Source organism: Eleutherodactylus coqui, chromosome 13, assembly GCF_035609145.1.
Source record: "Eleutherodactylus coqui strain aEleCoq1 chromosome 13, aEleCoq1.hap1, whole genome shotgun sequence".
Taxonomy (NCBI): domain Eukaryota; kingdom Metazoa; phylum Chordata; class Amphibia; order Anura; family Eleutherodactylidae; genus Eleutherodactylus; species Eleutherodactylus coqui.
This window is the reverse complement of record NC_089849.1, coordinates 27,501,291-27,528,301: the sequence shown is the minus strand read 5'-3', so window position 1 is coordinate 27,528,301 and position 27,011 is coordinate 27,501,291. Positions and strand designations below refer to the sequence as shown.

Below are 27,011 nucleotides of genomic sequence, written 5' to 3'. Positions count from 1 at the left end.
TTTTGGTAATTCTCTTAGTTTCAGAAAACCCCTGAAAGGGGTTTACAGCACAAAACTTATTGATGACGTTTTAGCCTCAGAAAGCCTCTTTAAATGTTTTTTTTAGTGCAAATCTTATTGATGACCTATCCTCGGGATAGGCCATCAATATCAGATCAATGGGGACCCACCACGACTGCATAAGCACTGACCGTTCAGGAGCATCACCTGCAACATCATCAGTGCAACAGAGCCAGACTCCTCATCGGGCTCATAGGTGGAAGCATCAGAGAGGGCTTCACTAATCAGTGAGAGCTGAAGCCTATTATGCATCCCGTACTTCCAGCTCCTATACCAGGGTCAAAGGCGGAAGTGTAATAGGAGGCAGTGCTTCCATTGATTTCAATGCAAGTGAAGTCCCCTATCATGCTTCCGACCCCTATGACGACGTCCAGCCCCTCTCCACTGACAGTGGGCTAGGCGATCAACTGATTGCTGTGGATCCCAAACAGTGGGCCTTCAGCAATAAGCTATTGATGACCTATCCCAAGGATAGATCATCAATAGGATTTGCCCAGAAGACCTCTTTAACAGCAGCCATGCATGAGTTTCTCTGGGACCCGTACCCCAGTGGTCTCTATTCTGGGAGACTGAGGACAGGCGACCTAAATTACATTCCCATCTCCAAACATTTCACTCCCATAAATGTAGATGAATCGTTTTAATAATCAGACAAGGACAATTACTCTTACTGTGAATTGTTTTACTCGTAACAGTGTCATTGTGTGAGAGAAGCATCTTACAAACAGAATGTAACACCCCAACCATCCGACTGTCTGACAGTTCACTATTAATGTCTGAAATTGGAATAAGAGTCCATTTTTAACCTCCAAAATAGCGCCCCCTCTTGTCCATAGGCTGTGTGTCTTATTGCAGCTCAACCAATTTCAGTTGAATGAGTCAGCTGCAATACCACGCACCACCTACAGATGAGAGGGCGCTGTTTTTTAGAAAAAGAAAAGTTTTTTTTGTGTTTCCAGACATCTTCTTTAAATGATAAGTGTAACTCGGCTACATTCATACGTCACTTGCACATAGATGAGAATCAACATTAGTTGGTGAGGCTTTTCACATGGACCCGTTTTCCATCTCGATATAGACTTTATATGGTTGGCTTTTACTTGAGTTTAGGACCAATTAAATTATTTGTTCTGTTTCAACTCATAAGACGAATGCGATTTGGAAACCCCAAGATTTATTTTTGAAGGGCCTGAAGAGTCTATCGGAGGCCCTTACACTTTATGGTGTTGTCTCTCCTAATTAATGGATGCCTCTATTTCTTGACTTTCCTATTCGTCCTCACCCATCAATGCCATCACTATGCCCGGTTTTAGGGCCGGGGCACAATCCATAAATATCTTCAGTAGTAACCACATTATGGTGCTGCAAAGTATTGTACGGCGCAGATGAGCGACTACCAGCAAGCGGCAGCAAAGCAGATGGATGGCAGGTACAGAATGGCGCCAGGACAGCCTGAAGATGTATTAAAGACGCCAATACTGATGACCTAGTCTTACAACAAGTCATCCGTATTTGATCAGTGGGGTCTGTTTGACCGATCAGCTGTTTGAAGAGACGGTAGCCCCTTGGTGAGCGCTGCGCCCTCTTCCCAGGCATGTGACGTCACGTTCATTCATCACATAGCTTGAGGGCAGCTCAGTCCCATTCAAGTCAATGGGACTGGGTTGCTATACCAGGCATAGCCGTTAAGAAATGTACGCGGCCTCTTCAAACAGCTGATTGGAAGTAGTCCCAAGCAATGCATCCCCACCAATCAGATATTCATAAGTAAAGACACATATTGTTGACCTCATCTTAGGAAAGGGGCCATATCAGAGACCTGGAAACCCCCTGTAATAGACTTGTGCCGGGGCAATGTTTGCTTGGACTGGCATATAGAACGCTGGTCTAAATAAATCTGACGCTTGGTGTTTCAATTTCTTACCATTTTAAAGATCTCTGATTGCTATCGGTGAATGGAGACATTTTTTTTAACTGTCAGCTAAACGACTGCACAAGCACTGACGTCACGGCGAAGGTTGTTAGCAGCGCGTTTAGACAGGCAGATGCAAGCAGAGAGGTTGAAAATGGGGAGGAATTTAAATGCAAAGTATGTTAGAAAGTTGCAGAACTTTTCCTTATACAATAACTAAGGTTTTTTTTTTGGATAAACATGGAATGATGTCATCGCATGTGGCGTGGGGTGCAGGTAAGACGTTTGGGGTGCAAGACTTTGATGCTACGATTTTTCTTCCACCTATCTGAATAGGAGGCTTCATAAGAACCTTTTTTGAGATCCTGCCTTTCCTTTGGGTGCTCCTCTATCAGTATAAGGGCTTGATACATGGGTGTGATTTTGTCTCATTGTGCGGGACTGAGAAAAGATAGGACTTGCCCTATCTTTCCTGCACTTAGTTAATATTACATGCGAGAGAGGTTTCTGGGTCCTAGAAGTACAATGGTGACTGTAAGAGCTGCCAGTACAGCTATAGGGGTGCAGAGGTTGTAGTCACACCTGGTACATGTGGGGGCACCTCCGCCACACTACAGCACAGCACTACTATGGATGGGATGTGATGGTTGGGCATGGTTGGAGCTCAGGAGTTACGCCTCTGGTGCTGACCGCAGGATCATAGCCATAAATTTCTGTACGTTACATAAGTGAATAGTGCAAAAAATTGCTGGCAGTTGAAAAAAATATATATGTGCATTATAAATTGAGGTTCAATGTATAAGTATGGCTGCTCTGACCATAACTGTCTATTCAATTACCAAGAAAAGAAGGCACAGAAACTTGCTAGTGTGGGTTGTAAAGAGATTCTTTATATCACAACTAGTCAACCTCTTTATATGATGGCATCTTGAAATCCTATAGAAAGGCTACGCTGGTTGTTGCTGGTGCATCCATTAAACGGTTCCTGAAGCCACTATTAAAGGGGTTTTCCGAGCAAAAACTATTGATTACCTATCCTCAGATGCTGAAGCGGCTATTACACTTCTGTTCTCATCAATGGAGTTGGAGGTGCCGGAAGTGTAATAGCCGCCTTCATCTTCCATTGATTTCAATGGTAGTGAAGCCAGTTAGGCCACGTCCGCTCCCGTCTCCTATGATGCCCATCCACTCCGCTTTCAGTGATTGCAGAGGGTCCCGTGCGACTAGTCTCCGGGGATTACCTATTGATGACCTATATTGATGGGTCATGAACAGTTTTTGCCTGGAAAACCGTTTTAAGCATAAGTTAAGTGAAGATGAGCCTTTTTGGATATCTGTACCTCAAGCAGGGGCGTAACTATAGAGGATGCAGGGGATGTGGTTGCACCCGGGCCCAGGAGCCTTAGGGGGCCCATAAGGCCCCTCTCCTCCATATAGGGAACCCAGTACTATGAGTAAGGCATTATAGTTGGGGGCCCTGTTACAAGTTTTGCATTGGGGCCCGAGAGCTTCAAGTTATGCCTCTGACCTCAAGACCGACCTGGCTGGCGCTTCTGGACCAACTAAACCCTGTTTGAGCTGCAGGTCATCCAAGAGTGCGGATCCTTTACGCAAGCAGATTATCGCCTGCAACAACCACCGATTGACGATATAGCAGGCAATCGGTGATTTTACATTTACATGCTGCAAATATTGCGCAGTGATTCGTATGAACGATTGTGAACAAATCAGTTCACGTTATTGGCGGCAGCGCATCTTGTTTAAACGATGCGATGAGCGACAAAAAGCGTTTTATCATTCAAACATTGGGCATGTTTACACCAGGCAATGATGGGAAAAATGTGATCGCTCATCTGATCACCAGCCTACGTAAAAGGCGGGTCAATTCTGCATGTGCAGCTCTAACCACTGCTATATCCTTATAATGGCATGCTATAGGTCCTAATTTAGGCTCCGTTCACACATGCACTACAGTTTCTGTACATAATGGAAGCCACAACCCTTTGCAAAATACGTTCCATCAACTTATAATGGCGTCCATTGCAGTTTATGTCATTTTAATGGCAAGATGAAGAGTGTTTAAAATGCATCCATAGGCCCCCATTCACTCTTTTGGCTACCACTAGACTGACATTCATGTATGGGCATAGACACATGAGCATACTACAAAATACGCTCGACCCTGTGCAACTTTTTTGAGCAGCAAACGAGTGTACTTTGCGGCTAGCCTGTCCAAATACTGTATTTGTACAGGCACCGCTAGGTCACATGGGCGGGGGAATCACGCTGCCCTGATTTAAATGGCTATTAAGTCAAACGAGGTGCCGGTGTTCGCAGATAGGCGCAGCGTTTTACATATACCCGCACGTACATAGTTGCGCATTTCGTATAAACCTCTATGGCCTCTTTGGTGCGTAAATGTGCAAGAAATAGAGCAGGTCCTATTTTTTTTCACCCGTGAAGACTGCGTGCAAAAAAAAATGAGAATGAACCCTTTGAAATCAATTAGTTCAATTTTCCGTTTTTTGCTTGTGAGAATTTTTGCTTGTCTAAATGAGCCCTCACCTAATTCACCCTGTATTTGGGGCTGGCGATCCATTTTGCAATAGGATTTAATTACAAATGTTGTATGGTTTGTCTTTCTGCAGATTCTACATAGCGCTGTATACAGACACTGCAGTCTGAGTCTCAGTAGGAGATCCGTCAGTGAGGCCGGACCGATGGCTTAGTTTTCATGTGCTCTCTCCTATCCTGCACCTTCTTATCAGCTAATCTATGACAACATTTATCTCTGTTGTGGCCATAAACTAGCAGATAAGAAGGTGCTGGAGAGAAGAGATAGGAGCTGATAAACTAAACTGTCAGTCCAGCCTCACTGACGGATCTCCTACTGAGACATCGGCTGCAGTGTCTATATACAGTGATATGTAGAAGCTGCAGAAGACAAACAGGGCAAAATTTATAATGTAATCCTATTGCAAAAATGCTTGTCAGCCCCAAATAAATGCCTTAAACGTGTCCATAGTCTTTAAAAAGGTTTGACTGTTGATAACTTAACAACCATAAACTCATCCTCTGGATTGGAGATGGACCCTATTAACGTGCTTCAGCTCTGTATACGCTACTGGATTAAATCCGACTAGGACATATAATTTACAGCTAGATACAGCATATTTTAAGGTCATAGTCAAAACCCGTTACAAATACTCCATGTAGAAAGAAAATAAAAGAGCATCTGCAATTTTATAAATTGTCCACCGGGTGGCAGTATAAAGATAGGAAATACACTCAAAAGTACAACTCCCTGCTCACCACTACCCGGCGGACACCATTACTAGGGAGGTATTCATTTACAGTAAAGAACAGAGTTGTGATATTTATAAAAAAAAAACCTGAGCAACTTTTCACAGAACACAGTTCATCATTGTTTTAAGACCTATTGTTCTACATAAAATTAAAACGGTATCTTAAAAATTAACTTTTGGGCTGACCATCACAGTATCAATGACTGTAAGATGACGGGAGGTCACACTACTGGTTCTCTTTATGTTATAACACTATATACTAAGTCTGTAAATACGACTGTTGCCCTTTAAGGCCTGTACCGAAGGCAAGAAAGAAATATAGACCCTAAAACACCAAGGAAAATGAGTCTATAAAGTAGTCAGAGACTTAATTTCTCCCCCTGGGGTCTACAGTCAGTGATTTGGGGTAGTTGTTAATGTTCACTACATCAAGTGCATGTCTCAAGCATTGTTCCACCTTAAATAGGGAGAAATACCACCTTAAATAAAAATAATTTTTTACATTTCTGTATGCCATCACAATGGATCTTGCACCAAGTTTTCCTTCAACTCAGATATAAAGGCCAACGTTTTCCATCTTCTTAGGTACCGATACGTCCTGCGGGGTGGTGAGCAAACCAGTTCCATCATGTTTGAGAAGGGGGGTCTGCCGTGCGCTGCAGGGTCAACATTCCTGAGATACCGGTAGGATTTTTGAGGACAAAGACAATTTAATCTTCTGATCGTGTTGGAGCAAATAATTGGCGGTGCTGAGAGCCGCGAAGCGTCAGCTAGTCCAGGCCTCTGACCGATGGACACAATCAGATCTGTTCAGGGGTGTTCAGCTCAAGCAAAGCCCCGAAGCTCCTTGTGAAGCAAATTTTTTTTAGAACTGGCGCTGAGGAGCACCTGATGGCGTCACTAGCTCCGCAGCAGCAGGGGCAGGTGAGGGGCGTCATAGCAGCACCTCTTGTCCTTTTACTGAATAGTCCGTTGTTTCTTCAGGGACTTGAATCACTCCGAGTTCCCACGATACGTTATGTTGGTGAAGGTAGAAGTGGCGCCTTTGTACAGCGGGTTGTGCGCCTGAAACAAGAAAAGTGTTAGTGATGTGGTACAATTCCTGGGTTTAGCACTGGATGACAATCGGTCGCCCTTCCATGAAATAACAATTCTGAAGCATTGGTTATTATAAATCTGCATCCTGCTGTTCCTCTGTTATTCCTCCTGGAAAGGGATGGGTGTTAGCATTCCCTCTATCAAAGGGGTGTGTCTCCACAGTCAGCACTGAATGGAGAGTATTGGACTATGTAGAGACACGCCCTATCAACAAGGAGCTAATCTACAAATATGTGACCCCCAAGGGATTAGCTGTGATTTGTGGTAGAATCTGGCAGCAAGGGCCGTTTACATGGGATGATTGTTGGGCGCAGTGATAATAATTTCTGTGCAATCCAGCGAGAATCTTAATGATAATCGTTCTGTGTAAAAGGGCACTTAGTGTTCAAGTCATCTGCAGCGCCTCCGCAGGAATAATTGGGTATTACACAGTTCTCATGCAAATCTATGGACTGTCCATGCAATGTAAGGACACATAGGGTCCTCCAAAATGAGACACTCTTTGCCTTCTAATCTGATTGGTAGATGAGATTCCTGAGGCAGGGACGCTCTTCTATTAAAGCGGTTTGATGGGACTAAGAACATTTTAGCAGGAGGGTGTCAGCTCACCTGCATGAACACTGGAATGTGACCTCTGTGCACGGAAACAGGTTGACTCTATAGGCTTGGAGAAAGTCCAGCATGTCCAGAATTACATGAAAAAGATTTATTATGCAACAGGAGTAAAAACCATATGAAGGTCCAAAAATTGGCTATGTGTGTTGAGTGATAGGAAAAAGGCAAAAAAGGGGGTCCGGCTCGTCCAATGGGAAGATTGTTAAAAACACTGAGCTTTATTTTAGCATGCTTCTAAAAAAGTAGGTCATGTAGACCCAAAAATGACCATAAAACAGAAGATGCACTAAACCTCTCACGCATTTCCGGCGCCATCTAGCGCCCTTAGTCATGGCAAATAAAATAGTTTATTTAAAACCCGCGGATATCATCACATGGCACCAATTAGAGCCACATGATCAAAACAGCATTCCGTTAGTTTGCTGAGCCTGGTGAAGCGTGTCCGCGCTCTGTTCCTTCGGTGGGAATGGTTGGTCAGCTGGTTTTTATGTTTTTCCCCTTTTGTATTGTTTCGAGTGATAGCTCTTATTTTTAAGAAGATCAGGCACTGAACATGGGGGATTTGTCACAACCGAGCCAGGTAAGAGCTTCTTCAGACGGGCGCATGTGCAAATATGCTCGCAGCTACGGAGCGTCTCAGCGCATTAACCTGTCAAAGGTCTTTTTTCGGACAGTTCAAACATCGTGCTATTGAGCACGAGCAAAAAAACCCATGAAGTCCTATGTTTCCTCGGGTGTAGTAATATTGCATGAGAATCATACTAGTGAAAACAAAACCATTAAATCATTGGTCACGTTCCGATGTGATTCTCACATCCGAAAAACGTTGAGAAGACTCAGCCAGCTGGTGAAGCCCTAAGGAGTAGAAAATTCCAGGCTGCATGTTTTAATGCTAGAACAGCATCCTCATCTGGCCTTTTCCCAACCCAGGTATTAATATTCTATTTGTCACTACTGCTCTCTGTTATCATCTCATTTGTACCATGGAGCACCGTTTCTCTTTTAATTTAATATCTTATTCATGACATCTTGTATTCCTGTTGTGTATAATGTGACATGAATAAGAGCTATTGCTCGAAACACGTAGGGTTTCAGACCTATGTATGGTTTTTACTACTATTGTCTTGCATATTAAAGCTTTTGCATGTGATTCTTGAGCTGCTTGTTGTTCTCCAAGTCTAAAAAAATTTTAGCAGCAAGGAAAAGTGTTTAAAATAAAGAAATGAAGCATATTCTATCCTTCTGTGTCTCCATTCAGCACATGCCTGATCCTGGAGAAGCTCTCTGGTGGTCACATTCTGCAAGTGACCACTCAGCCAATCACAGGCTTCAGCAGTCATATGTTGGTCAATGGAGAATCACCACTGAAGTCTGTGATTGGCTGAGCAGTTGTGCGCCGAATCAATGCCATAGGTTCTTCTGGGACCAGGCTCCTGTGCTGGAGGGTAGCACTGAAGGAGGTGAGCATACTTTACTTCTTTTATACCACTCCTTGCCTATAATTTATTTTAGTGCCAGAAACCCCATTTAAATCAATTTCTTACTAAGGGTATTTGAAAATGGGTTTTCTACACCAAGAGCTCCTTTAGGGACCTTCCACAGGGGAGGGAATTACACCACAAGACGCAGCCAACTTCATAGCTGCAGAATCCCACACCAACATCTGCAGGTCTGACTGCGGATTGTGATGCAGAATTGCAGGCAGGTGTTAAGCCATTTTTAATTCCGCATCAAAATCTGCAGGAAGCCCGTGGATTTTAGTGCAGAATTTACTGCGGCGTGCGGCCTATTCCAGTCTGTGTGCAAAGTCCCTAAGGCCTCATGTCCACAGGCATGCACAGTTTCCAAGTGTGGAAACCCGCAGTGGTTTCCACCCGTGCCCGCAGCCATGAGGCCTAAAAAGACATTTTCTCACCTGTCCGGCTGCTGTCCGGATCTTTTTCGTTGTGGCTGGATCTTCTTTCTTCTGCACGGCCCAATGCGTCCAGACATGCTGGCGGTGTGCTTTTTTAGAAAAAAACTTTAGCTTTCCCGTGGGTCAGCGGCACGGACAAAGTGTCAGCTGCGTCTGTGCCGCGGATCGGACAGCTTCCATTGACTTCAATGGAAGCCGTCCATGTGGGAATCTGCAGAAAATGGAGCATACTGCTTTTTTTTGCCCGTGTGTGCAATCCGTGCCCAATGATTGTCTATGGGGCATATTGAACTGCGGATGGTTTGCAATTCAACTATGCCTGTGGATATGAGGCCTTAGTGTTGTGCTCTAGGACTACTGGCATTTCTGTACGGGTCTGTTCATATGTTGCTGATTTGCTGCTGACTTTGTTGCAGATTTTACCTTTTCAATTTAATTCACATGGAAGGGGTGTAATCTGTTGCCGTGTGAATTGGCTCTAATGATTTGGCACCTCCAGGAAAGCAGAGAGGGCACCAGTATTATGTTTTTACAGATGCCAATCTAATTACCCTACTAATGATATAAGTAATAGATCCAGCAGCTTCGATGACCATAAAGAAATATGTGTACATTCTCCAACTTCTTTACTACTTTCTGAAAACTTTCCCTAGAAAAATACTCACTAAATGATCCCAGAGAGGCAGTAATAGAACTATAAAGGAAATGTCCAACAATGGCAGGAAGCTTGTATACCCCAAGGGCCGGGCCTGACCTCATGTATTAACCCACTGATGAGAGTTCTCTCATCAGAAAATGTGCATTTGGTGCCCCAAGAGCCTTGGCAAAAGTACATCACATCATACATTACTATGTGAACCTGACAAGTTTAGTACCGTGTTAGCCACTAGAGCAAAGTGTGATTGTTCTCAGTAATCGAAGCCAAGTAATCTTGTAGATATGATACCTTTTAATGGCTAGCAAAAACACTTGATGACGTTGCAAGCTTTCAAACCTATGTAGGGTTCTTTCTCAGGCATAATGTAGCAGATCTAAAGACATAATTATATTAAAACATATACACATGATCACATGGGAGGGACAGACATGGTGAACTTAATTACTGCTCTGGGTTTCTCATCTTTGATACTATCAGTATGAATCTCGGAGGGCAGTTTATACACCAGTGGAGATTATGAGATATGAGAAACCCAGAGGAGAGGTAACATGTTGGCCTGGTGTTGACCCCCTAACAGCAATTTACAGACTATAAACTTTCACATTCACTAATTATTTACCGTTATGGTCATCCCTCCCTGGTATTTATCTAAGGGCTATTAATCACAATATCTGTCCCCTCTTGTCCTGTCTCTGGTATTTATCTAGTGCAAATTAAGTTCACCGTGTCTGTACCCTCCCATGTGATCATGTGTATATGTTTTAATATAAATACGTCTTTAGATTTGTTCCATTATGTCTGAGGAAGAACCCTGCGTTGGTTCTAAAGCTTGCTGTAACATCATGTATTTTTGTTAGCCATTATAAGGTATCATATCTACAAGATTACTTGGTTTCTCTTACTGAGAACAATCACATTATGTGAACCTGGTTTTGTACTGTTTCAGTATATGAAGCTGCCGCAGCTATGATACTGCTTTGGCTGCCATGCTGGGAGTTGTAGTTTTACACCAGCTGCTGGTTGTAGTCTTTACCATCAATCCTAGTGATATTATTAGTACAGTTCTCGTTCTTACCGTGTCCCACTTAGCCTTCGCTCTCTCCTCTTCAAACTTGGCAAACTCGCGCCGGTCGTGGATGGTAATAAGCAACTTCCAAATAAGTAGCGCCACAAGTCCAATGAGCAAAATGGCTCCCATGACTGACATTAAGACCACAAGGATGTCAGGACCCTGAGGACATTCTGTGGGGAACAAACGGGGATATTAACCATGGAGGTGAAACCTGGGAGTGCAACGTATGAAAGTGTTACCAAGCGCTTTCCAGGCACACCATTGCTACAGAGACCCTTTAAGACATTGGGGCAAATCCATGTGCAGCTGCCTGCTGAGGCTTCTGTGAGGAAACTACATCATGATTTGGTGCAGATTAGCATTTAATGGAATACTAAAATTGGGAAGATTCCACCATGGATTTGGGCGCAGAATCTTACACCGTGTGAACAGGGTCTGACTTTACTTTTTAATTACAGATTGGCTCTAAAATAATCCAACCAATAGAAACTATATGAATACATTGAATTACCTACTCTGTGTTGCATAGCCTGTATTGTGTTCCAGAGCTGCATTTATAATTCTGCTAGTCACTCAGAATATTCTGCCTATTTTGAGCCTCTACACCGCTTGCTATACGGCTGCGAATATGAAATCCATTATTTTGAATGGATTTATTCACATGAGCGAGAAAAAAAATAAATCACAGCATGGTCTATTTTTGGCAATTCCGTCAGAACGCCTCGCACGTAAGCGCAATACAGTTTCTCAGTTTTATATTGCGCTCACTCGCGATAATAATTAGCGGGAATCCTGGAGATTGGCCATCCACTGATGCTAAGGCCTTATTCACACGAGCATTTTTACACGACTAATTTAGCTAGTAGAGTTGAGCGAACGTACTCTGCCGAGCTTGATGCTCGTTCGAGTATGGTGCTCGTTACTTGAACGAGCATCAAGCTGTGTTCGACCCTGCCCCAGTTTTTGGCTCCGCCGCGACGCAGTGCGTGTCATTGGCAAAATTTTTGTCTGGGAGAGGGAGAGAGGGGGAGAGGGAGAGAGGGAGGGAGAGGGAGGAAGGGAGAGAGGGAGGGAGAGGGAGGCAGGGAGAGAGGGAGGGAGAGGGAGGCAGGGAGAGAGGGAGTGAGGGAGAGGGAGGGAGGGAGGGAGAGAGGGAGGCAGGGAGAGAGGGAGGCAGGGAGAGTGGGAGAGAGAGGGAGAGATGGAGAGAGGGAGAGAGAGAGAGAGAACCAAGAAAAAAAAAGCTCGGGACCCGGTTCCACATCCAAAAATGCTCGAGTCTCCCATTGTAGTCAATGGGGTTCGTTACTCGAGTAGAGCTCTCGAATTTTCCGAAAAGCTCGACTCGAATAGCGCGGACCCCAGCATTTAGGTGCTCGCTCATCTCTATTGGCTCAATAAAAAATCATTACCATCGGAAGCAATGGATTCAGTGCATTCATTCAGATGGCCGATTATTAGCCTCGTAAAAACGTCAGGCCAAGATAGGACATTGGCAGCCGAATATGCCAGCCGATGTTTTGACGCGGCCAGAAAAGGTAGGTCTTGCCCTATCTTTCGGCCCCGATCAGCTGGCGGCTCCCATAGGTTTCTATGACAGCTGCCGGTTTAAGGAGCGGGAAGGCGTTTAGCAGCAGCTAGTACTGCTTAAACATGTCAGCTGGCTCTATGGAGCCATTACAAGAATTTTCAAAGATTTATGCCACCCGAACGGAATTCCGGGCTGCAGTGTATGGACAGCACACCTGGTCAAGTGAATCGATGAGAAAACGCAAATTTTCTCGTTCATGTGTTTTCCAGATGCGATGCAGAAAAGCGCAACGTCCGTATGAATAAGGTCTAAAAGCGGTTTTCCAATTAAAGACATTTATGCCCTTTCCAACTACTGGACCCCCTGCGATATTAAGTCTGGCAAACCCGAATCCCCTTGTGAATGGATCGGCAGTCTCTATTCAGTTTAATGGGGCAGGAAAGATCAATGCACTCAACAACCTCCCTGCATCCCACAGAAGGCTGCATCCTTCACATGGAGTAATCTGTTGCACCGGTTTTGGGATCACTGGGGGTCCCAGTGGTCGGACCTCAGTGATCAGACATTTTTCTCCTATCTTTAGTGGGAAAACTTTTTTAAGATAGGCAATCAGTGTTAATGCCCGGAGAAGTCCTTTAACTATACTAGAGTCCACCCTTCCAGCATTTCATTCATAGTGGTTGGGAAGGAGGGAAGGAGGGGAATCTTCAGCCTTACCAATGTCTATATGCAAACTAGAACAGATCCCACTTTAGGGACAATTCATACCAGCTGCCAAAGAGTTAAGATCGCCGTTTCTGCATTTTGCGCTGTGTAATATATGACAGCTGATTAGAGGGTCTGGAAGCACCCTGTAAAGTTGATGTTTTTCTCACGCCCCTCCCTCCCGGCATCTGGGAGACGTTACGCATCGCGGCAGAAGGAGGGAACTTTAATAATGTTCAGGCAGAAAATCCTTTCTACCGTCACCAGATTCACCTACAAGCTGGATATTACATATGGCTGGCCGTCCGTGTACTCTGCCTGGAGATCGCTTGTAAAGAGAGCCATGATGGAGCTCTTCTTAGCTTCAAACATGGAAAAATGCCACTTTCCTGAGAATGCAGTAAATGTGCCAAAATCTGCAATTTGCAAAATACTTATACAACATCTTACTTTAAATTGTGTCATTCCTCTGTTATTCCTCCTGGAAATGCATGATTAAACTGACTGTGTGGTGTTACTATCTCTCATATCAAGTGGTTGTGTCCCGACACAGTCTGACACTGCAATGATTAGACTGCGCAAGGACATGCCCTACTGATGAAAGGAATGGTAGTACCGAGTTGTCGATTTATCATGCATTTCCAGGAGGAATAATAGGGGAACACCACATTACAGAATCCTAAGAAAAGATGATTCAAACTTGCTATTTCATGTGTGTAGTGTCCCAGCGGGCACTACAGAACACACACAGCACACCTGTCCTGTCTTACCTGTCCGTATGCCATCCTTGGATACAGAAGGTGCCGTCTGTGGGAGAGACCCTGCATCTCCCTTTCTGCTCTAAGTAACGAGCTCATCCCTGATGTCAGCTGCCATCTGATTGGCTGACAGTCAGGTTTAATCTCAATGGTGCAGAGCCCCAAGGGCGGGAAACAAACATGCAAGTCCCAGTGCAAGTGGGCGGGTAGAGAGAGAAGTGATATGAGGAGGAGACAATGGGCAGTTAGGGGGTTGTCGTCAGAGTCAGAAAGAAGGAGGACGTCAGACAGAGAAAGCAAGGAGTTCAGCACGTTTTTTACCCAAAGTCGAACGGGGTCAATACCCGTCCCCTTGACATCCCACAGCAGAGGAAGAGAAGCATCTCTGCGAGATCCACTTCTACAAAAATAGTCATAACTTTCCGCTGAAGTCAGAGTTGTGATCAATCTTCTATCACTTCGCCTCCTGCTTCAATTACTCTTCAGTTAATCTAAATCATATTTTCAGTCAAATCTACTAGTGGGGAAATTGTCTTATTTGTTAATCTTCAGTAAAGATAATAGAGAAAGCGTTGGTTCAAGTGTCAGCAATACAATTGTACTCAACCTGCTTGCTGCAACTATATTCCAACTACATTTTCATTAAGTACTGTAATTCACTGTGTTCATTGCAAATTACCCAAATTAGTAAATCTGCCATTTCCAGATTACTAAATGATAATGGACTTGTCTCCGTTATTTCTGCAGCATATCCTCCAGAGTGTCCAACTGGAGTGTGGCGTCACCGTGACAAGGACTTGGCCTCTGGCCATACACACTGTAAGTGTTTTGGGGTGTTACATGTGGAATACAAGTATTTATTATAACAGACATGTCAGAGGAGCAGATAGGTCATCCTTAAGGGATGATAAGTATGTTTTTTCTTAGCTCAGAGATTTATTCTGACACGTTGAGTTGTCACATGGCTCTCCAATGTTCTTAAATGGTGACCAGCTTTTCAACAAACTTGTACTTATGTAATAACTAGCAAAAGTGCAAATCTGTTTATTTACATGAAATTATGTAAGGTAGGGGGGTGCTGAAAAACCCTCTAAATTACTGATCACTAGGGCTCTCTCTTCCTTGTAATTTGCTGTCCACTAGCTGTTATTTGCAGTCCGCCTCTAGTAACAGAAGCATGGAGATGGGTTATAGGAAGTGAAGGAAGGACTGTCTCATGCTGCCCATAGAAGTCTATGAAGAGGAGAAGGATCTGCAGGAGAGCGACAGAGGCAGAGAGGCTCACAAAGACAAAACACAAGACCGTTTCGGTCTCATAGCTACTAAAGTTGCACCTACACTGCTCAGTTTCGCTGTGTAATGTCCTCCATGATGCTGTTATTTATGCTGGAACAATGAGAATAAGAGATACGGCCTGCATTAGGGACAAACTGGTGATAAATGCAGGAAGCAAGCCATATAATGGCCAGAAATTGTGTTATTCCTCATGTACACACACAGCTTTATTCAGAAAGCTCAGGAATGCTTTCAATGGAAAATGTGAATAACTATTGAGCAATAGAGCCACTGTCATACTGTCAGGGGTTACAGGGGTCGCAATCGCGACTGGGCCCTTGAGGGGGCCCAGAAGCCACCCTTTGCCATATACAAATGCACATACAGTGCATTAACAGCTGGTCGCACTGCTGGCCGTGTGATTGCTGCGGTGAGACAGACAATGCGAGCCGGAGAGGAAACCTGCCGAAGCACAGGAGGAAGGGAGGAGGGAGGCTGGCTGGCATAGAGCAGAGCAAGATGATGTCATCAACTTACTGCTCCTACTGACACACTGTACAGCGTCTGTGTGCCCTGCTGTTCTTCTCACACAAACGTCCGGCTGGGGTATGTATGTTTGTATCTATCTGTCTGTCTGTCTCAGTATCTATCTATCTATCTATCTATCTATCTATCTATCTCTCTCATGTCTATCTATCTTCTATTTATCTATCTATCTATCTACCTACCTATCTATCTATCTATCTATCTATCTATCTATCTATCTATCTATCTATCTATCTATCTATCTATCTATCTATCTATCTATCTATCTATCTATCTATCTATCTATCATTCTATCTATCTATCTATCTATCCATGGCTTGTATAAGGCCCAATATCTGATTTGCGGAGATTTGCGCAGATCAAACCGCCCATTGTCCGCACATGAATTAAAGCATGTGGATTTGTTTTGCGGATCTTTTTGGTCTGGAAAACAAATCACAGCATGCTCCAATTCAGTGCGGTTCCCACATGAATGGCTTCCATTGAAGTCAATGGAAGCGTTCGTTCCACAGCCCATCGGCAAATGAATTGCGGATTACGGATTCCGTGGGAAAGCAGGAGTTTGAAAAAAAGAACTCAACTGCACATGTGGCTGGCGCACTGGCTGGCGCTTCTGCACACATCCACAGTGAAGACAATAGAAGACCCGGACGGGTAAGCAGAAGACCCACAGTGTCCTCGGCTGTGGGCACGGTCAATTTCCACTGTGGGCTCCCGCATGCGGAATCTGATAGTTATAAATCTCCCTGTGTATACTGTATATAATTGCACACTTGAACCACAATTAAAAAGCGCATCAAAAACACATGTAGTTTTTAGTAGTGTATGCAGTTTCTTAAAAACGTATATGGTCTTTTAACACGACATGCAGTTTTTTTATGTGTTTTTCTTAACTGTGGTTCAAAAGTATACCAAAAACATGAACACACCCTGAGGCCACTGTCACATCGTGTCAAATCGTGGCATTTTTACCGCAATTTCGAGCTGTATTTTTGAGCGCATGGTACAGTGTCTGACAGCGCTTTTAATTGCACTCCATCATTGTGTTGCGTGAGAAGGTGCGTTAAAAAACGCTAAAGTAGAACAGACAGCTCTCGAAAATCGCGGCATTAGAAATACCACGTTCGAAAGCAGTCCTGAGTAGCCCCATTAAAATCAATGGTGGTGTTGTACTAGTTAGCATGGCGCTCGGGATGCCACGCTAATAGCAGTAAAAAGTAGTGTGTGAGTGGCATAAGGGGCTACAAACAAATTTACATGTAGTGCAGGAAATGAGTCATGTTTGGAAAGATTACACCAAGGGGTGGGATCATGTATGGAAATTTCTTTTGCAGATGAATACAGCACAGTTTAGGTATGGGTACAGGGTGGGGGCTCCAAGCTGAACTTTTGCACCTGGGCCCCTGAGCCTTTAGATACGCCCCTGAATAGAGTTTATTAGATTAGAAAAAGATAGCTGCTTTTCTTCTCAAGCAGCGCCACCCTTGTCTGTAGGCTTTGTCTGGTATTGCACCTTGGCCTCATTCATTTGAATGAGGCTGAGCTGTGATACAAAATTAAGGGTAAAAACGCATTGTCCGGTCAGGCTATACCACGGCAGCAACATATACAATGTATTCAAAAGCCATAGGCAGAGAGAAACCTGCAGCCCCACGCCTGAGCCACAGCCGCCTAACCGAATACATCAGCTGAGCTCCGTCTGAGCTACGCATCAATGACCATAGAAAACAATAAAAAAATAGACTTGACACAACCTCGTTGGACCCGGGCCGTGCATCTACAGCCGAAGTGATTGCGGTTCTTACAACAGCTGTCACGGATCTGCGCCGACCATCCAAAGTCTGACCACTATAAACATCATGATTTGTTTTAATTGCTAGGAAGCAACACAAACAACAAGCGGAGGCCGCTGATTCCTTCCAGCTGTAGGTCAGCGTATGATTCTATGGCAAGCAGATATCCAAAGGAGGTCCGCCCCTATTGAGGGGACATTCAAGTACTTGATATCATTTCTTGGCCCCTTTCTATGACGGTCACGGACAAGCTCTCAAGTAGATCTATGAAGAAACGCCACTTAGTCGTCACGATTACCTGCTTCATTAATGACGTACAGGACAGACTTCCCGCTGGAGTCCTCATGGTACTGGAACCGGACCACGCAGTCATTCTCGTCCTTATAGGTGCAGTTTACCGCATCCTTCCCGTTGTCAACTGAAGACGAAAACAGAAGAGATATGAGCTATCCAATAAAGGACTATAACCCTCATCAATGGCTGACAATCCTTCTAGGAAGCCAGGTCATGACTGGCATTGTAAGGGACCTTCACAGAGAGACCTGGACATCTGACAGAAGGCATTATTAACTAATTCAAGAGGACCGCACTTAAAGGGGGTGGCCAAGAATAGTTAAGAACTTTTTTCTCCTTGCAGTCACTCTTGTCCATAGACTGTAACTGATATTGCCGTTCAACCAAAGTCAAGTAAATGGAGCTTTGCTGCAATACCAGCTGTGGCCCATGGACAAGAGTGGCGCTGTTTTTCAAAAATAAAAATTAGATCCTAATCATAATTTCTAATCCCATCCTTTTGAATCTGACTTCTGGGTGGCTCACCGTTGGCTTATGCCAAGATTTATAGACCTGACACCTGGCTGGATAGAGTAAGGCTTCATCTTGAGACTATCATATTCTTTTTAGCAAGTGTGTTACTTACCTAGCTCGGCCACAGACACAATCTCGTCACGACAAATTCTCTTGCACAGAGCTTCCTCCTCAAACCAGGGACCACGCTCAAACTTCTTGCATTCCACGCAACCCCTGAGATGTAGAGGTAGATATAAGGGGACATGTAATAAAACTGATCAATAGGATGTAACTCAGGACAAGGACTGTGTACACCAGGGTCTTGATCACATCAGCATTAGGGGATCTCAGTTTTCCTGTTCCATTTGGGGACCAGGAAAATGGCAACATCCCCCCAACAGATCCTTCTTATGACAGAACCAAACAGTGTGGAATAAACTCCATTGACTATAATGGAGTCTTCTCAGTTTCCAGCCAGCCGGCTGGCATTTTACAGGATAGAAGAGCGCAGCATGCTGCACCACTTCATTGTGTTTATTAAGTTCCAAAAGGAACCTCCAATGCTGATGTGAACGAACTCTAACTCTTCAGCGGGAAGTTTGTAAAAAGGGGAGTAAAAAGGGTTGTTCCCATTAAAGACATTTATCTCTTATCCACAGGATCAGCCCCGCTAATGCTCACAAAGGCACACCCAAATGCCCCATATGATTGGAGTGGCAGTGCATATGTATGGCCACTGCTCCATTCACTTCTATGGGATGGAGGGGAATTGCCAAGTGCTTCAATTTCTATCTATTCCATAGTAGTGAATGGTGTGGTAGTCCCACATACATTTCATTCACATGGGGTATTCGGGGTGTGCACATCTTGGGTCCCAGTGATCAGACCTCCAGTGATCAGATATTCATTCCCTATCCTGTGGATAAGGGGATAAATGTCTTTAAAAGGAAAAAACCCTTTAAGGATTATGCAGGATAAATGATAAAATTCTGTATTTGCAGCCTCCACTAGGGGGAGCTTAAGAGCTTATTGCATTCAGTTATATTATTGAGTTCAGTGTATACACAGTATGCAGTAAGTTCTTGAGCTCCACCTAGTAGACAGCCTCTAATTTTAACTTGGAGCTTTATGGGGCAGATTTATTTCGATCGCTGTTTTTTACATGGGTCTAAGTAAAGTTTTGGCTAGGGTGAAGTGCAACAACTGTATTAAGAAGCACAAGCCTCCTAATACACTTGGCACATCGTCATGCTGTCCACATGCTAAATCTGAAATCTTCACCAGCTGGTGGAAATTGGAGTGATAATTTGCACCAGTTTCTAGCATAAATTAGTGAATCTGCTGGGCTGCAGCCACATGCCTATGGCCCACCCAGTTTTTGAAAGTGACAGCGCTAGTGCAAAATGGCAAAAAGTTGCAAATTCTGGTGCACATGTTGCTGTACACCAAAATATATGACTGTTATATGCCAGGATATATGTTTATACCGCAACATTGATAACAAGTAGAGAAATGTGATAGTGAGTAGTTATGTAAACTGTATACCAAGAGGGTGCAAGGGATAACACTCACTTCTTAAAGGTACAGGCATCCGGACAAGTTGGACATTTCTCGCAGGTGTCTCCGTAGGACCCTGGCTGGGTGCAGTCACACTTCCCGCAGACACACTGTCCTCTCCCGCTGCAGAGGAGCCCACTGCTGGACATACACATGTCTGTGCGGGTGGTGCAGTTACAGTAATCTCCGGTCCAGTCAGACTCGCATATACAATCCCCGCAGTTACACTGGCCATGTCCTGGGAGGGAGAACACAAGACACATAAGGATATATCAGACATGGGGTCGGGCTGTACAATACCGGAACGAGTGAGGAGACATGTGACTACTTAAAAAAAATGACTTCCACAAGTTAGTGTGACTTCCACACTTTTGGAGTAACTTGTTTGATTGGCTCATCTGTCTTCTAAGAATGTAATCACCTTTAACGCTAAGCGGTTTACTTATGGAACTGTGAGGCGGTGTTGGACTGCGACACAGGCTACCGAATATAACATAGACGATGGAGGTACAAAATTAGACATTTTTTACATTTTAAATAGAGATGAGCGAACTTACTTGTTTCGAGTAAGTACTTGGGTGAAAAGATTCGGGGGGCGCCAGGGGGCGGGGGGAGGCGTGGCGGCGCAGGGGGTAGCAGCGGGGGACAGGGGGGAGCCCTCTCTCTCTCCCCCTCCCCCCCCCACTCCCCGCTGCAACCCCCACTCACCCACGGCACCCCCCGAATCTTTTCGCCCGAGTACGGAAGTACTCGAAAATCACGGTACTCGGGCGAAAAAGGGGCGTGGCCGAGTACGCTCGCTCATATCTAATTTTAAACAAATAACCAAAAAAGAGCGGTATTATGTGGTTGAGGAAAACAGTTCAAGAAAAAAGCAACTGTCGCAGTACTGTAACGTAACCCTAACTATATCTTACTAAGGCCTGCAACTATTATGCTATGTCTGGCACTTCTTCACCTGCTCCCTGTACCCCTCATGGGCGGGTCCCGGATCGGTGTAGGTGGGGCCTAACATAGTGACCATCAGCTACTGCTGGTAAGGTCCCCTTACAGGGTTTAGCTTAGTGCATCTTTTCCGCACCTCTTGTTAACCCCTTCCTTCCCTTACCAAGCTCAGAGCTGCCTGCCTAAGTAAGGGGAAGAGTAGGACAGTGCTCCCTACTTACAACTGCATATTATAGGATTGCATCAAATATCAGATCCCACAGCTATATATAAGATTTGGAGGAAGATGGAGGTGCTGCCATCAACCTTTACATGTATACCTGTTCTGATGCTAAGTACTTCTGCTGGCAGAGAGCAGGCAGGGGATTCCTCCACCCAAGCATGGCATGGTGCTCCGCGCACGCCATAAATTGGGATCACAGAAGTCGCAGCGTGGAACATATTGCATCGCTCTCTTTTACCAGTGTAAGACTAGTAAGAGCTGTGTACGGGGGACAGACATTCCAGCCGCGGCACAGTCATTTCTACGAGGCCGCATGACAGACATAAATTGAATTTTGCAAATAGAAGCCAAGATGTAATGTTTATAAAAGAGCGAAGTCACCATATCAGTGGTTTATCCGCCCGCGTATCCCACACTGTCCGCCTTCTGTATCCTGTGGTGAAGCCAAAATTATACTCTTGTCCTATACAAAGTCTATTATACCCAGATAAGAAAACTCCCCCAATGTCTCCATTGTCTATTCGGTAAAACAAGAAAAAATAGTGCAGCACGCCAAAGGAATAGTTCTAAGCAGGAATATTGGCAGCCTCCCAGAGAGAATGGTAGCATCCCTAACAATTCAGTAGTGACTGAAGGAAGAAGGTGACTCGGCGCGGCGGACGGGAGATGCGGAGAATCGTTTATTAAACTAAGACGCGGCAAAGAATCGCAAAGAATAATTAAGAATCCTCCTCCTCTTCTGTCTCCTGTCCAGCGCGCCCAGTCCCCTTCTTCCTCCAGTGTCTACTGCATTGTCTATTCTGTCCGATAAGTGGTAACATAACCTCTCCCCAGATCTACTCTTAGGCCCTCTTCACACGGGCATATATGTGCACACTAGAGATGAGCGAGTATACTCGCTAAGGCACATTACTCGAATGAGTAGTGCCTTAGCCGAGTATTTCCCCGCTCGTATCTAAAGATTCGGAGGCCGGCGCGGGTGACAGGTGAGTTGCGGCGGGGAGCGGGGGGAGAGAGATCTCCCCTCCATTCCTCCCCGCTCTCCCCCGCCGCTCCCCGAATCTTTAGAGACGAGCGGGGAGATACTCGGCTAAGGCACTCCTCGCTCGAGTAATGTGCCTTAGTGAGTATACTCGCTCATCTCTAGTGCACACATAATTTGCACAAGCAATACGCAGAGAATAGAACCCATTGATTTCAATACATTCGTTCGCATGCGCATATTTTTTCTGTGCATTTCGGTCGCGCAAAAAACCCCAAAGAAACGCAGCATGCTCTATTTTCCAGAACATTTGCGACCCAAAGTTCCCATAAAAGTCAATGGGGATGTACAAATGTGCACGACATGCACTAGGAGATGCATGAAACACTGTGCAATTGTGCAGGAAAAAGAACACATCTGGAACTCATTAGACTAATTAGCCATTTCATACGCTGGTGTAAAGGGGGCCTTAGAGCCCTTTTACACGGGCCTATATATTGTTCAAATTTTTGTATCTGCCGGGAATTTGAAGGATTACCGTTCAGTGTAAATGTACCCCCCAACTGAATGACTAATTTTTTCGCTTCTTTATGCAGAAAACTGAACAATGTATCCGGCCCGTGTAAACAGGCAGTATCACTTGTGAGCGACTGCCTGTTTACTGTGAATGGAGGTGGGTGGACCAGAGTGATCCCCAGTCCGGTCCGCCTACATTCGCTGAGCGATGATGGTCCATGTGTAAAAGCATTGGAACGATTTTCACTGGGATGACTAGTCAGGCATCTGCACGGCACAGGTCGTTCCATGTAAAAGGGCCCTTAGTACTCCGTATAACTCCTGCGTCTTCTTCTGCTATCTACTATGTACTGTCGTAGGATACAATACAGAACTGTTCACAAAGAACCAACATGACTCTACAATAATAACAATCCCAGTAAAGTGTAAAATAACACCGTGACCTTTACGCCCGCTGTTATCAGCAGATCGGGTCAGCTCCGCCATCTATAAACATTTCCGTCTTTGTATGCTGTGGCATGTGTGATGATAAGCGACGGGTTACACCAGTGTGTGGTGGTTAGCTGGTGTCGCAACGCAGATACAGGATATGATGCAGACGGAGATACTCAAATATAAGCGAATGACGATATAATAACATATAAACAGTCACCTCCTACAGCAGATGTCCCTACTGCTAGATACAGCTAACTAAATCCTAAGAGTAATAATACTTTGTGCATACTAAGAAACAATACAGCATCAGTAATGCAATTCGAAGATCAGAAACATAAATTATCCGGTGTCACACGCAATTCTTCACTTTTTGAGATTAATATCTTGCTCAGTCTCTTCGGAAAGCTGGTTCCCTTATACCCATGTGAAGTTCCTTTATATAACACAGTCCTTAAACGGGTTTGAGCACCTGAAACTTACATAAAGTCTATAGCGTTAACTTTACTTTCTATAGCAGGTTTACTATTTAATGGACTAAGTCCATTTTCTGGTGTGAGGCCGGCCTCAGTTACAATTTGTTGCATAGGAATCGTCGCTACCACCAGCCCAGGCTAGTCCAAGATCACAAGGATGACTATGGTTCCTCATCACAGTTCTGATACCCCACTGGGTTGGAGATGTGGCACGTTCTCTTTCTCTTTGGTGGTTCCTGGCAGTAGGCAATCTCTATTTCCTCAGTCCACAGCCCACTATTCTTTCCTAACAGCCCATTTTCTCTTTCAGTCTCTGTGTTCCTGCTGCTTCTCCTCTGCTGCTCCCTGCAGTCTCTAGCAGCACTCTCTGATATTAACTCCTTCACTGCCCAAGACTAGCGGAGATCCTTACATTCAGCGGAGATCCCCTTCACTACCCAAACCCAACAGGGACACTAGAATTAAACCCTTCACTGTCCTAGACCAATGCATATACTGGCATTAAGTTAATTCCCAAGACCACTAGAGATTTTCACATTATTTCTCTTCACTCACTTAGGCCGGGCCAACATGGCCGCATACGGAATCCGCCTGTGGAGGCCCGCAGCCCTGATCCTACGTACGACCACGTAATGTATTGCGTATGACCATGTACTAATGCAGGCGGTCATGCGCAGTACAACTTTTTATTTTGTTTGTCTCTTTCTCCCGCACCATTGCTTAGTGATGATGTGGGTATCCACAGCCCATATGTAATGTAATTGTGTATGGGCTGTGAGTACATCCGCGACCACAGAGCACAATAGGCTCTATGTCACAGATAACCACGATAAAACAGAACATCCTGCGTTCTATTTTCTGCGAGCAGATTACATAACTCCGACCCGCTAATGGGAGCGGAATTGTGTAATCCAATGTATTTGTTTGAACAGCCTATTACCGCGGAGCAAACGCAGGCGGAATCTGCAATTCCTATCCGGTCGTGTGAGACCAGCTTTAGACCTCCGGAAATATTGACAGTAACCATTTCACTTCTTTAGATCAACAGGTATATTGACAGTAACCCCATTCACTGCCATAGACAACCAAAGATTTTGGCATTTACCCCTTCACTGGCCTAGAACACCAGGTATCCTAACATTAACCTATATATTTGCCTGCTTAATAGCTAAGTGTTAGCGCACAGTATGTTAACGTTAATATTTATTTATTGTGATTGTACATTGCACGGCTTAGTGGGAATAGTGTCTAAATTCTTAAATACTCCCCACTCCACACCTAAAAAGGCTCATGGGTAAACATTGCCAGCCATTCAGCTGAAAGTTATGGGCAGCCTGTGGCCAACAGTCAGAACCAATGCCATCCCATTTGAAAGGTCCCTTAGTCATAAAAGCAAAAGGGTTAATGCCCACCCCCATAACAGGGTAAGTTACTGCTGTCACGAGCTGATGAAAGTGGCTAGCAGCCTATATGAGCCTTTGCTTTGCAGTCCTTATGTAATGTTTCTATGTGAAATAATCTCCTGATGAACAACATATCGCCGATGAGTCCCTGTGTCAGGGACTCATCGGCAATATGGCTACCCTACTTTAATAATTTATCTGGACAGTTGTTGGGTGTTGGCTCTGCCGGGGCGGACTCGTGGGACTGGCTCTAAATTAGCCAGAGTGTGCAACTTGGTTATTGTTTGCATTTCGCTGTCATGTATAGAGTTACACTTGCCTTGGTGATGGACTGTGAATTGCTCTAAAAATTGAGCCAATATTACCATATTCACCAAAATTTGCACCAAATTTCAGCTATATGGAACTAAGCATACTCTGTGGGAGCATTCATGAGCCCAGTATGATGTGTGGAGGACTATAGGTGCTGTTGTGTCTGTCGGAGGGGAACTGAATGTAAAGTGGTGTCTGGAGTTGGGAAGCTGCTGCTTGGGAAGATGCAACAGTCTGCAGAGGAGAACAGAGACTGTCTGCTACCTGGAGCATTTGAGAGAGACCGTTTTACGCCCCAACCCAGAGGGTTTGAAACGACTGCGGCAAGGATTCTGAAAACTGTGATTAAAGAATGCTCCCAAATGCAGATTAGCCAGAGTTAATCGAAGTCAGTACTCCCAAGCAACGTACTGTAGATGAGGCCGGCCACAACTAATAGGTGTTCATACTGCTAGGAATAAAGTGTTAGGCAGCAGTAGGAACCTTGGTGAGCAAGAGTCCTACCCATCACCCAATAGCAAAGGAAACGAGACCAACCAAGGCTGGTCCACCATCTCTTCCAGGATCCCACAGCATCTGCATAGTCTGCTTCTGTGGTATGGGTACCCTTTTACTCCCTTGCAAACTAATATATAAGGTAATTGTATAAATAACCCAAATTTTGCATTTTTTAAAAACTGCATGTTAATGGCCATTGTGTTTATAGGGACCCAGTGGCCCCTGTGTCGTCCGATAAAAATAGAATATGAATGTCACACTTTGACCAGGACCTGGGGGCTCCATATTATATTACCTGCTATCAACAGAATACAGGCTGCCATTTACAGCATCTTGTAATCCATCACCTTTGTCACTTTCAGAGCCCAGCACTCCTTTTTTCAGCCTCATGATATTGGCCTTCTCCTATTCACCTTATATACAGTATTTATACTATAGACTAAGTTATTGGAATAATATCTGATGATATTGGTGTGCCTTAATCAGGGGTATAACTAGGAGGGGTGGGTGAGCTATTAGAGAATGTGCCCCAGGTACTGCCACTCTTCTTTGTGATGACTATCTAAATACAGGGCAAGGCAGTGAACTAAATTGTTGCCCAGAGTCTAGCCATTACTACATCTGTGCCTTAAGGTGGCCATACACATGAGAAGCATGTTGGCCAACCTGCTGATTTCACAGTGCGGGCCAACCATCTAGTGTGCATGGAGGAGTCCTGACTCTCTTCAAGGGAGAAAAGGGTTGGGCATGTTCTCAGGATTAGGTATGTTACTCACGTTGACCCAACATGAGCATGCTTGGCCAAGCCGAATATGCATGGGTGATGGTGAAGTAGAGTAGCTGTTGGTCGAACGAGAGTTTAGCCCACAGCCATGTGAAGCGTATGGCCACTGTTAGACTCTATTCACATTTCCCACAAAGCTCCTCGGGACTCGTTGCATGATGGACACCAACGGCACTCAACAGGCAACTTATATTGGGGTCTTTCAGATTCCACCATTGTTTTGACTGGAGAAACAGCATGCAGGACTATTTTTCCTTTTAGATATGATGAAATCTTAATTGGAGCCTCCAGCGCACAAGTGACCACAAGAGTATTTGGTAACTGGTTGTTCTAAACAGAGGAGATGTTTTTATATTGCAACACAGAATCATTACTTTTTGGGTGATGATTGGCAAGGGCGTGGGAGCTGCTCTAAATGACTTGGCCAATTACTAGAACAGGGTCAGTCCGGTCATTCTAGTAGAACTCCACCTTTTCCTATGATCAGCACTAAGGAAATTCCACTAGAAAACAGCTTTTCCCGTTATTTCACAAACTAGAAGAGCTGCTAACAATGTAACACTCTTCAGTCCCATATATGGGTGCAAATCTCCATCTACATCCTGAGTCGCAGTTAGCATTTGGACATGGATTAGGATGACAGTACAGAACTGCCAGAGCAGCAAGTGTTATCATGGGGAAATAGGCACGTAAACTCTTCTCAATTGTGAGATTCCACCTGTTTGTGGCTTCCTATTCTGGTTGATATACACTGAATGGCCACTTTATTTTTGGCCCTCAGAACCGCAGTAATTCCAGTATGGGATGATATTGTTCTGCAGGAATATCGGCCCCTGCGGACAGGAAGCTTC

At 44.6% G+C, this 27,011-nt stretch overlaps 1 protein-coding gene across 1 annotated transcript in view; it reads right to left on the bottom strand.

Moving 5' to 3' along the window:
• Positions 1–725: 725 nt before the first annotated feature.
• The window catches only part of LOC136587754 (integrin beta-3-like), a 69,251-nt gene continuing 42,965 nt past the window's right edge, over positions 726–27,011 (bottom strand). The window contains exons 11-15 of the mRNA XM_066586512.1: positions 19,605–19,827; positions 18,163–18,266; positions 17,542–17,661; positions 10,639–10,805; positions 726–6,342 (exon numbers count right to left, since the gene is read on the bottom strand). Of these exons, the coding sequence (XP_066442609.1) occupies positions 6,271–6,342; positions 10,639–10,805; positions 17,542–17,661; positions 18,163–18,266; positions 19,605–19,827 (686 nt within the window). The 3' untranslated portion in view covers positions 726–6,270. The remainder of the gene's footprint in view (positions 6,343–10,638; positions 10,806–17,541; positions 17,662–18,162; positions 18,267–19,604; positions 19,828–27,011) is intronic.